General features: G+C 42.2%; 1 protein-coding gene across 3 annotated transcripts in view; it reads right to left on the bottom strand.

Annotated features, from left to right (window-relative positions):
• The window catches only part of crebrf (creb3 regulatory factor), a 31,006-nt gene that overhangs the window by 13,254 nt on the left and 4,360 nt on the right, over positions 1-13,392 (bottom strand). For all 3 annotated transcript variants that reach the window (XM_086226104.1, XM_086226105.1, XM_086226106.1), the window contains 5 exons: positions 8,808-9,053; positions 6,137-6,262; positions 3,781-3,956; positions 770-1,932; positions 442-639 (listed from right to left, as the gene is read on the bottom strand). In XM_086226104.1, coding sequence (XP_086082230.1) covers positions 442-639; positions 770-1,932; positions 3,781-3,956; positions 6,137-6,262; positions 8,808-8,816 — 1,672 coding nt within the window. In that variant the 5' untranslated portion in view covers positions 8,817-9,053. The remainder of the gene's footprint in view (positions 1-441; positions 640-769; positions 1,933-3,780; positions 3,957-6,136; positions 6,263-8,807; positions 9,054-13,392) is intronic.

Raw genomic sequence — 13,392 nt, 5'->3', positions numbered from 1 at the left:
GCAGCATGTCACTGGGCAACTACAGCTCAAAATGAGTGTTTATCTAATAAAAAATGTCAGCCTGTTTTTGATTCCTTGAGCAATTTCCATTTTTCACTCTTTATTAAGAGATTGATCCTGAATATTTCTGTCAGGACGCCATTCAGACAATGTGAACTTGATCTCACTGCTGTCAGAAGAACTCTTCGTTTCGTGACACCCTCTGATGGCAGGTCAGACTTCAATAATCAAGCAAATAAAAACTGTCAGAGTGAAAAAATACATCACCATTCACCCTCAGCAACTGAATGAAATTCAAAACAAATGCCTCTAATAGATAAATGACTGCAAGAGAAGATAATTTCTTTTGATCATTATTACAGCCCAACCCAGCAAGTTACTAGTCCAGATCACGGATCTATTTTTCTGAGCAGTAGAGTTTATCTGAGTGTGTATGTATACCATGGAGAGGCCCGTTCTTCTGGTACAGGTTGCTAGGCAGCGTATGTCTGTCCCACTCAGACGGCTTTAGCATACGTTCCTGTTTGGAGGGGGTGAGCTGCTCGCTGTACTCCCAGAAGTAGCGGCGCTTGCCTCTCTTCCGGCTTGAGACTCCTGCTGTCAGGCCTTTAATGTCATCCATCAGCTCAACATCACAGCCTGGGGAAAGAGAGAGCACAGAGCGGGGAGACGAAGAGAGCGACTTAGCATAATAGCAACATAAATTTAAAATAAAGACACGATTAGCCTCATATTTTTTTCCCATTAGAATAATAGTGTCAGGTTGTACCTGGCTCTGAGAAGGCATCACTCATGTCATCGTCCTTGTCTGCCTCATAGTCTTCATCCTCCTCCTCTTCCTCCTCCTCCTCATTCTCAGACAGCTCATGCTCGCTGCCAAAACCCTCATCGTGGTCTTCGTCGTCTAGTTCCAGCCCATCACCGTCCTCCTCCTCCTCCTCCACCTCTTCTTCCTCCTCCTCCTCCTCCTCTTCGTCATCCTCTTCCAGCTGGGAGTGGGTTCTGCCAGCCAGTCGGCTGCGGGTCAGGAACAGAGAGTAGTTGTGTTCCTCTTCCTTGCTCTTCTCTGTGCCTTCAATGACCAGAACGCCGCCACCGCCACTAGCCCCCGCCACACTATCACCACTGCTCGCCAGTCCAGAGGTGTAGCCCTCCATGGCCTGGCTCGCCTCCACCAGTTGTGGTACGGCGGCAGACCACGTCACAGGCATCTCTCTCCTCGCTGGCCCCTCTGCCCTCCTCTCAAAGCTGCCAGAGCCACCAGCTGCTGCACCAGGTAGTGCCACCAGGGTGGCACTCGCTGAAGTCGAGGCCTTCTCATCTTGTGTGTGGGAGAGAGGCAGAGGAGGATCTGACCTCTCAAAATCAGTCTGGTGGGGCATGTCAGGTTGACATTTAGGCACAGCACTCACACGTACTTTAGCCTTTCGGACAAAGTCAGAGCAGTTGGAGGCTGGAGCCGCCATCTTGGCTCCCCGCCCCTGGGTCTTGATTTGAACTTGGGTCTGGTCCGAGGTGGCACTGAAGTGGTTCTGGGTCTTGGCCATAGTCTCAGTGCTAGAAGGCACAGGCCTAGTGGCTTTCTGGGAGCCCTCGGGGAAGTCTGGGAGAAGGTTGCGAGAAGGTCGAGAGGAGGATGTGGAACTTGGTGAGGGGCGTGCAATTCCAGGGCCCAATAGCTGGCCGGGGATGAGGGGTCTCTTACTATGACAGGGAAGCTGGGGCGGTTGAGGCTGGGGGGCCGGCATGGTCAGGTCAGAGGGAGGGTAGAGCGCCTCACACACAGGCTGGGAATCCTCACTGTTGAGCTGAGCCAGCGTTGGCGTTCGACCAATAACTTCCTCGTCCTGGTAAGGGCTAGAGAAGTCATCCAATCCCAGAAAGTCGACCTCTTTGGTGCCCCAGATGTCACAGCTGGCCAGCCGTGTGTATCTGCAGAGAGACGTGCAGTGAAATATGACCTGAGCTTTCATCACCTTCGCAGTGCCCCATTTTTTATGCTAACTCTGCATATGCAGGTTGGAATATTGCTTTGTTTATAAAGAAGAACGGTGATGCATCTTAAATTATGCAATCTTTTTAACCCTTGGGGAGAGAATATTCCTCTAAATATTTACAAAGCTCCTCAAGTAATAATTAAACAATCACAAAATATATTAATGTAAAAGAAGCTTTGATAATTAAAAGATTAATTATTTGTTAAAATGGCAAATGAAAAGACTGTTTCCGGTCTTTTAAATGTGAGGATTTGAGTTTGGTGTCACTGTCAACCAAAAAGACCAAAATTAGTATGATTTTCTTTGACTTCGTATGATGCCAAAGTGCCCAATCAACTACTTTAAAGAAGAATAAAACAACTAAAACCAGATATGGAAAGAATTATCCATGCAGATTAATATGCAAAATACAGCCACATCAATTCCAACAGACACTTTTAAATAAATCAATGAATCCAGCACGAATTATATCAGTTTTCTGCACCAAGGAATGACCATTGCTGGTACTGTGTTCTATTTTTTCTGCATATCGAATCCATGTAAGTGGGTGAGATGAAGATCTCTCAGTAGGACTAACACAGACTTTTGATCTCAGAGCTGAGGGTATATCTAAAATTAGCAGCGTATTAACTGGACAGTCATAGTCAATTTATTAACCTCTGTAGCTCTGACACACAACCTCAATCAACTTTCTTTATTAGGAGTAGTTTCTCTCTGAATGCTGGAGCAGCCAGCACTTCTCCACCCCAGCCTTCAGAGACTGTTGTTTACCCTCAGCTGCCACTCAACATCACGGGGGAGAAAGTACAAGTACTATTTTGGCAGCAAAGCTTCAGAATAGCTGCAGGACAGACGGAGCATCACCTGAGATCCCAGCAGACCTGGGCGGCCGGCTGTTTTGTTATTCACTTGACTCTCAAACCCCTTCCTGCCCACAAGCAAAGCCACTACCTGTTTGAAATCATCTATCATGCCTGCATCAGAACATGATGAACTGCCTTGACGATTACCAGCCAGTCATGGTAAATCGGTGGTTCTGCCAGAAAGACCTTTAGGTATCTGTCCAGTCTGATAACGTCAGTTAGACTGAGCCCTCATGATGCAGGGGAAGCTCAGGAGAACATGACTCACTTCACTGACTTGAGCTACTGCTGATAAAAATTGTCAAGAAACCAGTTAGATTAGTTTAATAATTGGCTAAAACTAGTTTATTAATTATCAGTTAAGTTAAAAAGAAAAAAAAATTTGCTCCAGCTTCTCAAATACAGACCTGTGCCACTAATGTGTGTTTGATATCAAATGGAATCTTCAAAGATTTAGACTGTTGGCGAGATGAAACAAACCTCCGTCGCTGCCTCTGGGAAACCGTGGGAGGTATTTTCTGACATTTTAAAACTAAAAGGTGAATGACAAAAAAAGCAAATGAAACAGGCTCTAAAATGTAGAATGTGATACTGTGTAAAAAAAAAAAAAAAAAAAAAAAGATGTCCGTTTAAAGTTGAGTGCCATCTAATTACTGAGCTATCTGAAATTCTAAAGGCTTTAAATTCTTGTCTTGGTGTGTTTTGGCCACACACACACACACACACACACACACACACACACACACACACACACACACACACACACACACACACACGACTATTTCTTTCAACAGCTTGTTCTCAAGTGCAGAAACCCTGTTACTGTTCTTTACAGAACAGTTTTTACGACAGAGAGTATACTTTGCAGGTATTTAGATCTAAGAATAAGCTGCACAGCTCATAAATAAACGATGGAGTACCTGGTGAGGTCTTCCCAGTAGGAGTCCCACTGTTCGAAGGCTGAGCTGCTGTAGATTGTCTCGCATTCCCCCAGACCCATGAGCTGGTCCACACTGCCCTCCAACTCCTTGCCTCCGTCCCCGACCCCCACCACGCTCTCCCCATAGGGGCTCTGCCGGTGGGTCATATCTCTGTCCTGTAGGCATGACAAGCAGATGGTGGATTCCTGGATATTTCTACAGATTGTTTGTATTTATACGGAGGATTTAGGTGCATTGAAGATTATAAAAACTGAATATATATGAGAAATACTTGAATATGTGAAAAGTGTAAAGTTTAAATCCCATTTAATCAACCAAAGTTGTGATGTGATTGCAGATTATCACATTTGTTTGGACCGGTAACTCAATACTTTATACCCGTTATGGCAAATATCACATTCAAAAAAGAGGGAAGCAGACTGATCAAACGGAAAATGAAAATGAGAGGGTGAATGTCAATGCAGATTTATGATCATATCCCTTCCCGGTGTTAACCAAACGTAACGGTACGACAGACGTAGCACACATCTCAAACCAAAGATCCTGTGAAAAAAAGCTTTAATTTTACACAAAGAAGGTAACATCCTCGGCCGGCTGGAGTAAAAACTGGAGGGTGGAAACAAAGATGACAGGCCATACAACTCCTGCTCATTCCATTAATGTGTTACTGCGATGCAAGAAATGGGGAGCACAACAGTGACTCAACATTGTTTAGTCTACTGTGGGCAGTAAATTGAGTGAAGCAGCCTGAGTGGTGACAGGTGAGCTTTGTGTTTAAAGCCACTTCATATCACCTGCCTGCGTGCCTGGAAAATGTCATGCAGGGAAGCTCCAGCCTCTCTGCTTTAAATGCCTCCCGGCAGATGAGGTGACTGCAGGCGAACGTTTATCTACTATTTTTCAATTATTGAAACTTGAAACCATTTTTTCCCCACGTGTGTAATAAAGAATCCCAATTGGGTTGAGGAGGAGAGGAGTCGTGAACATCCAGGGGAGATTCTCTGCCTGGTGTCATTGCTTTCACTCCCACTAAGTAAATGGACATGGTATATATGACAGTATAACGTTTAAAAACACATGTGATACAATCCTAATGGTAATGTAACTAACAGTAAAAGGTGATGAAACTGACTAAAGAGTTCATACATAACTTGTTAGAGAAGAATAGCAGAGTTAAAAAAACAACAACAACAAAAACACTGTAGCTGCTTTACAATAAAAACCCTTTTTTCCAGCAGGAAAAGATTATTTTAACACAACTTCAAATATTGCTATCACAATATAAAGTGATACGTCCTCCTGTGATACAACACCATTACTCTAGCATTAATAATTAAAACAGGTGACATTATCAACCGATTCCTCTGTTTCCATTTGAAGAAGTTTAATTTGTGTTAAAGAAGCTAAGATAATACGCTTTCAATTTTTCTTTTACGTTTCCAAATTCTGTGACACTAACAGCCCAACGCCATGTTTAACACACAATTCCTGCTTACTTTGTGTGTTCTTTTTTATGTTACACAGATATTGTGATGTATCATTAATTAGAGGTTGGGAAATATATCGATTATCGGAGAAACACTGTTACTTTGATAATAACATAAGCAAAGTATGAGGATCAACACAACTGTTTGTGACTGTACATGATTAAAGTTGACTAAACTGTATCAAGGGAAAAGGCAGCCCAAACCAGCTCTACATGTGTTCTTGTTCTTTTGTCTGACACACAGCAAGCTTCTTTAGTAATGATTTGCTCTTTTTTGGCTCCACACAAATAAAAATAGCTGAGCTGCGATCACCAAAGAAGCACAGACAGATGCCACTGAAGAGGCTGACAAACATCATGTTTAATCCTTCATTCCAAGCAGTGTCTGGATATGAACTCCAGTTAAGATAACTGTTTCTAAATCATGCTCAAACTAGCCAAAACAATAATCAGCAAGCTCTTTATTGATTTTTCACATAAAGATGCACTGAGAAGACTATAATCGGAGTGATGCATGAGGAAATTAAATTTTGCCTGGCGACCTTTTAACTTGGATCCTCCATTCGAATGCTACTCAGTGACAGGCAGCCTGAGCAGCTGTGACGGATTTGAAAAGAAGCCAGGCTCAAAGGATGGTGGGCAAGGCCTGCTGCCTGTGTGTAGCACAGCCTTGGTGAGAAATGAATGTGTGTGAGCAAACGTATTTTTGTATACACTGGAGGTGATAGAAAGAGTTGTAAACACAACTATTAATCAGGCCTGTAATCTTATACAAGGTTTAACAATTCTGTGTGGTCTGATTTGTGCGTGTTTGTGTGTGTGCGCGCATGTGTGTGTGCAGCCACTTACCAGTTCGTACATGAAATCTGGGTCAGAGCTGTTGGCGAGCAGCTCAGTGCTGGTCAGGGCCTGGTCAGCAAACGAGTAGTTCTGAAAGTCGTCCCCAAAGGGAGGCTCCATCCCACTGACGCTGGGCTACAACACGACAGAAAATAAATAACCCCGGAGGTAAACACACAGTAACGGAACAAGGTTGATAAATCAAGTTTTCCTGTTGTCTTGTGTTGCCCTGCTTCGTTTTGCTCCTAGTTTCAGAGGAGTACCATATTATTTTTATCTCTTCTATCACTTTTTTTGATTTGACATTAGATAAGTTTCCTATCTACCACAATTATATGTTTATTATGTTTAATTCCTCTTGCTCTCAAGAGGTGTCTAACACACAAAAAATGTTTCAGCTCCGCCAAGATTTTCTCAATAAACCTGAACCGTAAGCAACAAGTGTGTGAGTGTGTTTGAAGGGTTAACCAGAACTCCCTTTCTTCTGCTCTGTACTACATTCAAATAGACTTCTTTTCAGGTTAGATTATAATTCTTTGGAATTATGCACAAGTAGTTTGGTATCTGTTGTTGATAGAACATGCTGTGATTACCAGCATTTTCATTACTTGTTGCCTTGGCAACAACGGCTCCTCCTGGGGTCCACGTTGAGATTAGCAGCACATGAGTAATATGGGCTGTGCTCCTCAAAGAGAGGAAAAGATGACTGCAGGATGTGAGGAGGAGGGACGAGGACGTAACTGATCCCGATCCTTATGATTGTCAATATTGTTTGACAAAGGAGAAGGGTTGTTATAATATTCAAGCTGCTTAAAAGGAGCCTGAGATTGCTTTTTTTTATCATATATAACATGACAAAGCACTTTGGAGAAACATGTTATTAATATTGCATAACTTTTGTAAGCCAACTGGAAAGTTAGTATCGCTATGGGTTCCCTTGACCAAAAGCTGCTGAGATTTTCACAGTGACCATTGTGGGAAAAAAAGATTATGAGATGCTTTGTTCAGCAAGATAATCGTCCAACATATGAATGCCACAGGATTTTTAAAGCATATATGCAAATGCTTCAAGTCAAAACTAAGCAACTACACTTCAAAGTGACCACAGTTAGCTTCTTCCCCTTTCAGCACGATGATGTTTAACGGCCATGACAACCTCTGCAATGTTGTTCGGCTACTTGTTAGCAACCATCTGTTGTAAAACCTGTAAAAAGCTTTGATATTCACTAGTCTGGTAATTTCCCCGAACAAATAAAACACTCTTGACTCTTGACTCCCCCATGTTTTATGCCATTGAAAAAAATAGCCAAGGGCCTCATATCAGGCATTTGACCACAAACTCATCGTTGATTTGCTTACAAATTGTTTAGCATGTTTCCTTTATTCTAAAGGAAACAAACAGGAAGTAAGGAGCAGGGGGATAATTATCATTGGTTTGGTGGCATTATGTTTAAGGCAGGGGTGTCCAAACTGGTCCAGCAAAGGGCCGTGTGGCTGCAGGTTTTCATTCCAACCGAGCAAAAGCAACACCTGATCCAACAAATGAGCTGTGAGGACACAGCTTAGTTGATTTAAGTAGATTCAGGTGTTGCTTTTGCTCGGTCGGAATGAAAACCTGCAGCCACACGGCCCTTTGCTGGACCAGTTTGGACACCCCTGGTTTAAGGTTTCATTATCAGGCTGTTGTAACCCACAGAACGCAACCGCACGGAACTGAGATGTATTCCAACTATTTAAAGTCTCATGTTTTGTTACTGTGGGCTCATAATCCAGTACAAACTATAGAAAGGATCTGGATCAGTATTGGGATCAGCACCACCATCCCAATATCAGATATGTGAATGAAGTCCCTCAGTCAGTGAATCACAGAAGAATCCAGACTTGATACTCCATCTTTATAGCAAAGCTGGTAAAAGGACGGGGATTTACTTAACCATCATCTTTTAAATTCATATTACCAGATATCTGAAGAGGAGTCAGGAATTGTATTGCTGAGTAATTGTGTTTTAGGTCTCTGTAGTGTCTAATATGACTATAATGTGATCCAACACAGAGCTGACTGCAGAAAAGAGAACCATCATTTGAAAGGGAAAAACCCTTCAGGGACACAGATCATGTTCTCTTGTGACTGATTGTGTAATGATTCTATTAAGTTAGCACCATGGGGAATTAAAAAAAATAGAATCAAAAATGTATCCTCCAAACACACTGCGTCATTTCATACATATATTTTTAGGATCCAGAGAGTTTCTTGCTCATATTCAGTCACTCACTCATTAGCTGCAGTAACAGAGTGCACTGCAGCCAAACCGTCCCCCCCCCCCTCGTGCAGCATCTTCAGACGTCACACTGAACCAGGGTCAGTCACTCTCCTCCTTCATCTCATTTTATATCTATGATAACCTCTGGTTTCTAATAAGGTCTTGTTTGTTCTCTGATTTTGCAGATTTGGTTTTTATTTCCCTTGACAGACTCAACAGTCAATTTTGCTTTAAAAAGTAAACGATAGTACAATCACTGTAAAAGCCCACATTATGATGGTTCAAAAATATCATGTTTTTTCATACTTTCAGAGCTGATTTCATAAATAGGCATCAGCTGGAATCTGATCTTTTCCCCACACTTTCCTCTTTTCTTGTGTGCGGATGATGATATTTTCTCCCTTCATGGTCCGTCTTACCTGAGGCATTGCCAGGCACAGCTTAGAGCTCCAGCGGGGGAACCTCTGGGCCTCCTGTCCAGTCCCAGTGGTGTGAGTGGGGTTGTCTGATCAGCACAATAAGTCACAAAGGCAGAATGTGGGTGGATGCAGCCAGCAGTGCTGGGGGAATGGGGAGATGGATGGGTGGGGGTGGGGGGGTCAGTAACTGGGCGGAACTTGGTCTTGTCTGATGTGATCTGGTGTGGTTCTCAGTATGCTTCAGGTCTGTGATAAAAAGAGGAAAACAGAGAAAGTGCCCATAAGAGATTAGGATCAGATGAGGTGGAAACAAACAAGTCCTCAACAGGTTGTAACCAGTTTGTTTACAATACCACTAAACTGAGAGTGAGATGTGATGTACTGACAAGTCTGCAAACAAAGCAGAACAGACGGCACTGTGTCACAGTGAAATATGAAGGAACAAACACTTGATTTGAGCTAAAAACAAACAAAATGTATCATTTCCAGTTCAGTGTTTGTTCATGAAATGTCTATCTGAGCTCAAGATCCCTATCTGAGCACCTGAAGTAAAATATGCATACTGGGCCAAGTATCACTTAAAAGAATGATGAGAAATAGCATTGCAAACTTACTACAGTACCTAGACACTGACTGTATTCTAGCATGTATGGTCTGCAATGCTGCTGCATCTGTGTTACTCGGTGCATGTCATAACCCATCGCTTGTAAATGACCAGGGCAGGACCGCTCACATCTGAGACTGATCACCAGTCTCTGTCACTTCTGATTAAAGTGATATTTCACACCAAAACTGTAAACTGTCTTTCAAATATTCACTTTTGGGTGAAATCTCACACGCAGTTTTCCCCCTTTATGAGTTCCTGATGGCTCCAGATTTCAGAGAAATGGAACCATTTATGTTGATCTTGACCATAATGAAGGCCAGCTTATAACAACAAAAACTGTCTGCAATGTCTTACAAACTCTTAAATACATCGTCCAAAATCACCCAGGTCCTCTTTATCCAGCTGTATGCTCAATAATCCACAAACACTAGGATTTAAGCGATTTACTTTGACTTCTGCAGTTCTAGCTCAAGGAAGATCATCAGGGATTAATAATCCTACTCCACATCAACTATCGAGCAAATGACAGCATCAAACTTTTCAGACATTACACTTGCAAGCAGTGTATGCAAAGCAGTTGGCTGCACAGCAATACCCACTGTCTCAGACAAAGGTATTGGTGAAGTCGTTTGAACTAATAGGTTACTGCCCTGACAGTATGTCATAAAAATACATCAGCCTTTTAAATAAATCTTTCTGGACTAATTGTCTGTCACCAAGTACATACATTGGGTTTTTATAGTGGTATCAAATTGGTATTGACAATCTGGTTTCAGTGTTGAACAGGAGTCACAGTTGCAGAGTTAAGATGCAAAAACTAACAGTTTAACAGCAGTTTACATCCTTTTCATCATGCACCTTATTGACATTACTCTAAATGTTCTTCCATCAATCGTTCTCTGTGGTTTTTATTTTTTGTTGTGCTTGTATAAACCAGTATATTAGAATTCGATACTTACAAAAACAGGGATCAATTCCCCTCCCCTCTCATCAGGAGCCTCGCTATTTTACATGTCTAATGAGCTAATTTCTGTTTCTAGGTCACTGATGGACTTCAGATGTTGTTAACTGGTCATGACCCTATCCTCCATATACTGGGCCCTCTCAACTATGACGACAGCGAGGCAGACCTTTGTCTCATAAATTGTCTCTGTATCTTTAAAGGGACGCATCATGAGAAACACTGTCCTACTGCTTCTAAAAATGCTTCCATGTAGCCTGCAGGCCTCTGTTTGCCTCTATGTTGCCTTCTGTCTCCCTCTCTAGTGCATTACGGCACTGATCCATGCTAGGCTAATAATCTCTTATTTTCCTCCCCTTTATTTTCTTCACGACTACTTTAACATAACAGTCTTGACACCTAAATATGCTGTAATGTTCTGGCGTCACAGAGAAAGCAGCTAAGCAGTCTGTTAGCCTGCTGTCTGTAGGCTCAGTTCTGGGATTCTAGTATCATAAAGCTTCCTCATAACAGCAACCAATGCCTGAGTGCAGTTTAAGTTGAGGTCAATCCTGTAAACTAACTAATCAGATCACCACCATGAGTTAACAATAAAATCAGAATTTATTAAGAGCAACAGCACAGTATTTTATAAGTCAGTAAAATTCCTTTCCTCTCATGACAATAATAGGAAACCACCTGTGCCATGGCAAAAAAAAAAAAAACATCCAAAGATTTACAGCTGCATCCTTATACACTTGTGCACATTCTCTCATCTCATGTTATATCATTTATTCCATTTGTGTTTCAGACGATTGTGGGAACGTGCTCACAGTTAGCTTAGCAAACACAGAGCTAATAAAGCCACGTGTTTACCAGCTTCATGGATCAGTGAAACCAGGTGACCTACAGTTGAACCTACTTCATGATACAGGCCTCTGAGAGTTTACTGAAACACCTCTCATGAAAACATTGAAGGTGTGAGCAGTTTTGACATAACAGGACGGTTTCTGGTTTTCCCTGCCAGACACAAGACTGTATCAGCAATTACACGAGGATGATATGATACGAATAGAAACCAGAGTATTGTTAATAGCACTCTCGCTGCATAGACAGAGTGTCTGGTAATGAGTTTGTGTGTACATATTTGTCTGTGTGCATTTAACGTGCACAATGGCCATCATTGTCCTATTGTCCAGTCCCCAACAACACCAGTCCATTAGCAAAGAGCTCATGACGCACACCAGCTCTGCCAACTGAGTGTGTGCATTCCAACTGTTGCCCAAATTATATGTTCAGAAACTCTACCGATCACAAGTAGCCTTGCTCGCAGGTTTTTCTAACAGTCACACTGTATCTTCTCTGGGTCAAGCAGCATCGCGCTAAGACTCAGCTTCATAATTTGATCATGGATTCCCCTCTTCAAATTTATTTGTCACTCTTTCACTTCCGTGCACCACCTACTGCCTGCAATGCTGAGGCTGAATCTTTGTCCCTCCACTGCTTTTGCATAGCAAATAAATGAAAATCTGCACAGACACATGACCCCCGCAGAGAACAGCTGACATGCTCACAGACATAAAACAATCTCACTCCTCTTAGGTCAGTGGACGACATCACTTCCTCTCTCAGAGGGTGCTGACTGACTCAAATGAACTTCTCACCCCTGAGATCGGTCCCCAGCGTGCAAAGTCACTTTATGAGGCAACAGGAAGTGGCAGAAATCACAAAGATGTACATTGTGTGCCTTGCAATTACAAATGCAAGACCAACAAATTCCAAAGAACGTGCAAGTATAATTATGCATGCAAAAACAAATAAACACTATCATTCCACAACATATTTGTAGTTTTGGCAGCTCTAAAATACAAATGAAGATGATTATCACATCTCAGTGCAAGTTTCCTTCCTGGGCAGCTGTGTCTTGTTTCACTTGTAGCAGAAAGAGAAAGAAGAAACAAATAGTCAGACCGCAACACCAGCATTAATCTAGGCTCTGTTTTATATCACTGAAGGAAACGTGCAGAGTCACAACGCTCCTCACCTTTGCAGTTAAAGCTGCACAGAACATTTTCCAGTAGCAGAAATTTATATAATTCAACTCAGTGTTCAGTAGCTGACACAGCCAGTGATGCAGAGGTGGATATTTATGACCAAGTCTGGCAAGCCCCACAAGGCCTGAGCTGAATTTCTCTTTCAAGCCTTGGTCAGACTTAGTTCAGCAATCGTTGATCTTAGAACTTCTCCTTTAGCCCTTATAGGTTGGGATTTCACAGGGTTTAGGGTCACAACAGGATCTTTGGACTTAAGTCCAGGTTCTTGTACAGGGTTCTGATTTCATATTTTCTCCAGGCGTACTGAATAAGACCTTTCTGTTTTCCTATCAAAGGCGAGACAGAGGCCAAAACAAAAACCTTAAACATACAGCACGACAGGTAAAATGAACTGATGAAGAGGGACATTGCTCAACAGTACAGAATTTTTGCAGCATCATGCTGACATCTCAGAACAGCAAAGGGGATAAACAGTTTTACTTGAGTCTGAAAGGGACGGCCAGCTTTTGTCCACTTAGCTCAGGAAATAACATTCTCGCTCTCAGTAATTTGATTGACTTTAGATTATACCATTATGTTAAACTGTGGCCTCACCATTCTCTACCACTGCACCTAACACAGACATATCAAATCTCTTCTCACAAAACGTATGTGTTTGTTCTTTATAGAATTCACTGGAAATTCCATTTGACACGTGAGTCTCAATGCACTCTACAAATAAAGAGTTTCCTGAGTCAATGTCAGCCTGACACATGCAGCAAGCTACCATAATCTCAAAATGGACTCCAAAAATAGCTCTCTCCGCGTCCTCTTTGTTTCTATGCTTTAGAAACAAGCATCAGCCAGGACGCGGTCTAAGCCAACAGACCAATTAGCCAAGTGACAGAAAAAAAATTGACTGCCCTGTGAAAATTACGAGTTTAGATTGATTATGAAATTCCAAAGATTGATGGATTACACCAGAGAAAGCTAAAGATTTGGTTT

Source organism: Aulostomus chinensis, chromosome 15 (assembly GCF_037954235.1).
Source record: "Aulostomus chinensis isolate RoL2024-O1b breed Wild chromosome 15, RoL_Achi_v1.0, whole genome shotgun sequence".
Taxonomy (NCBI): domain Eukaryota; kingdom Metazoa; phylum Chordata; class Actinopteri; order Syngnathiformes; family Aulostomidae; genus Aulostomus; species Aulostomus chinensis.
The sequence above is the reverse complement of the archived record's forward strand: the minus strand, read 5'-3'. Positions and strand labels throughout refer to the sequence as shown.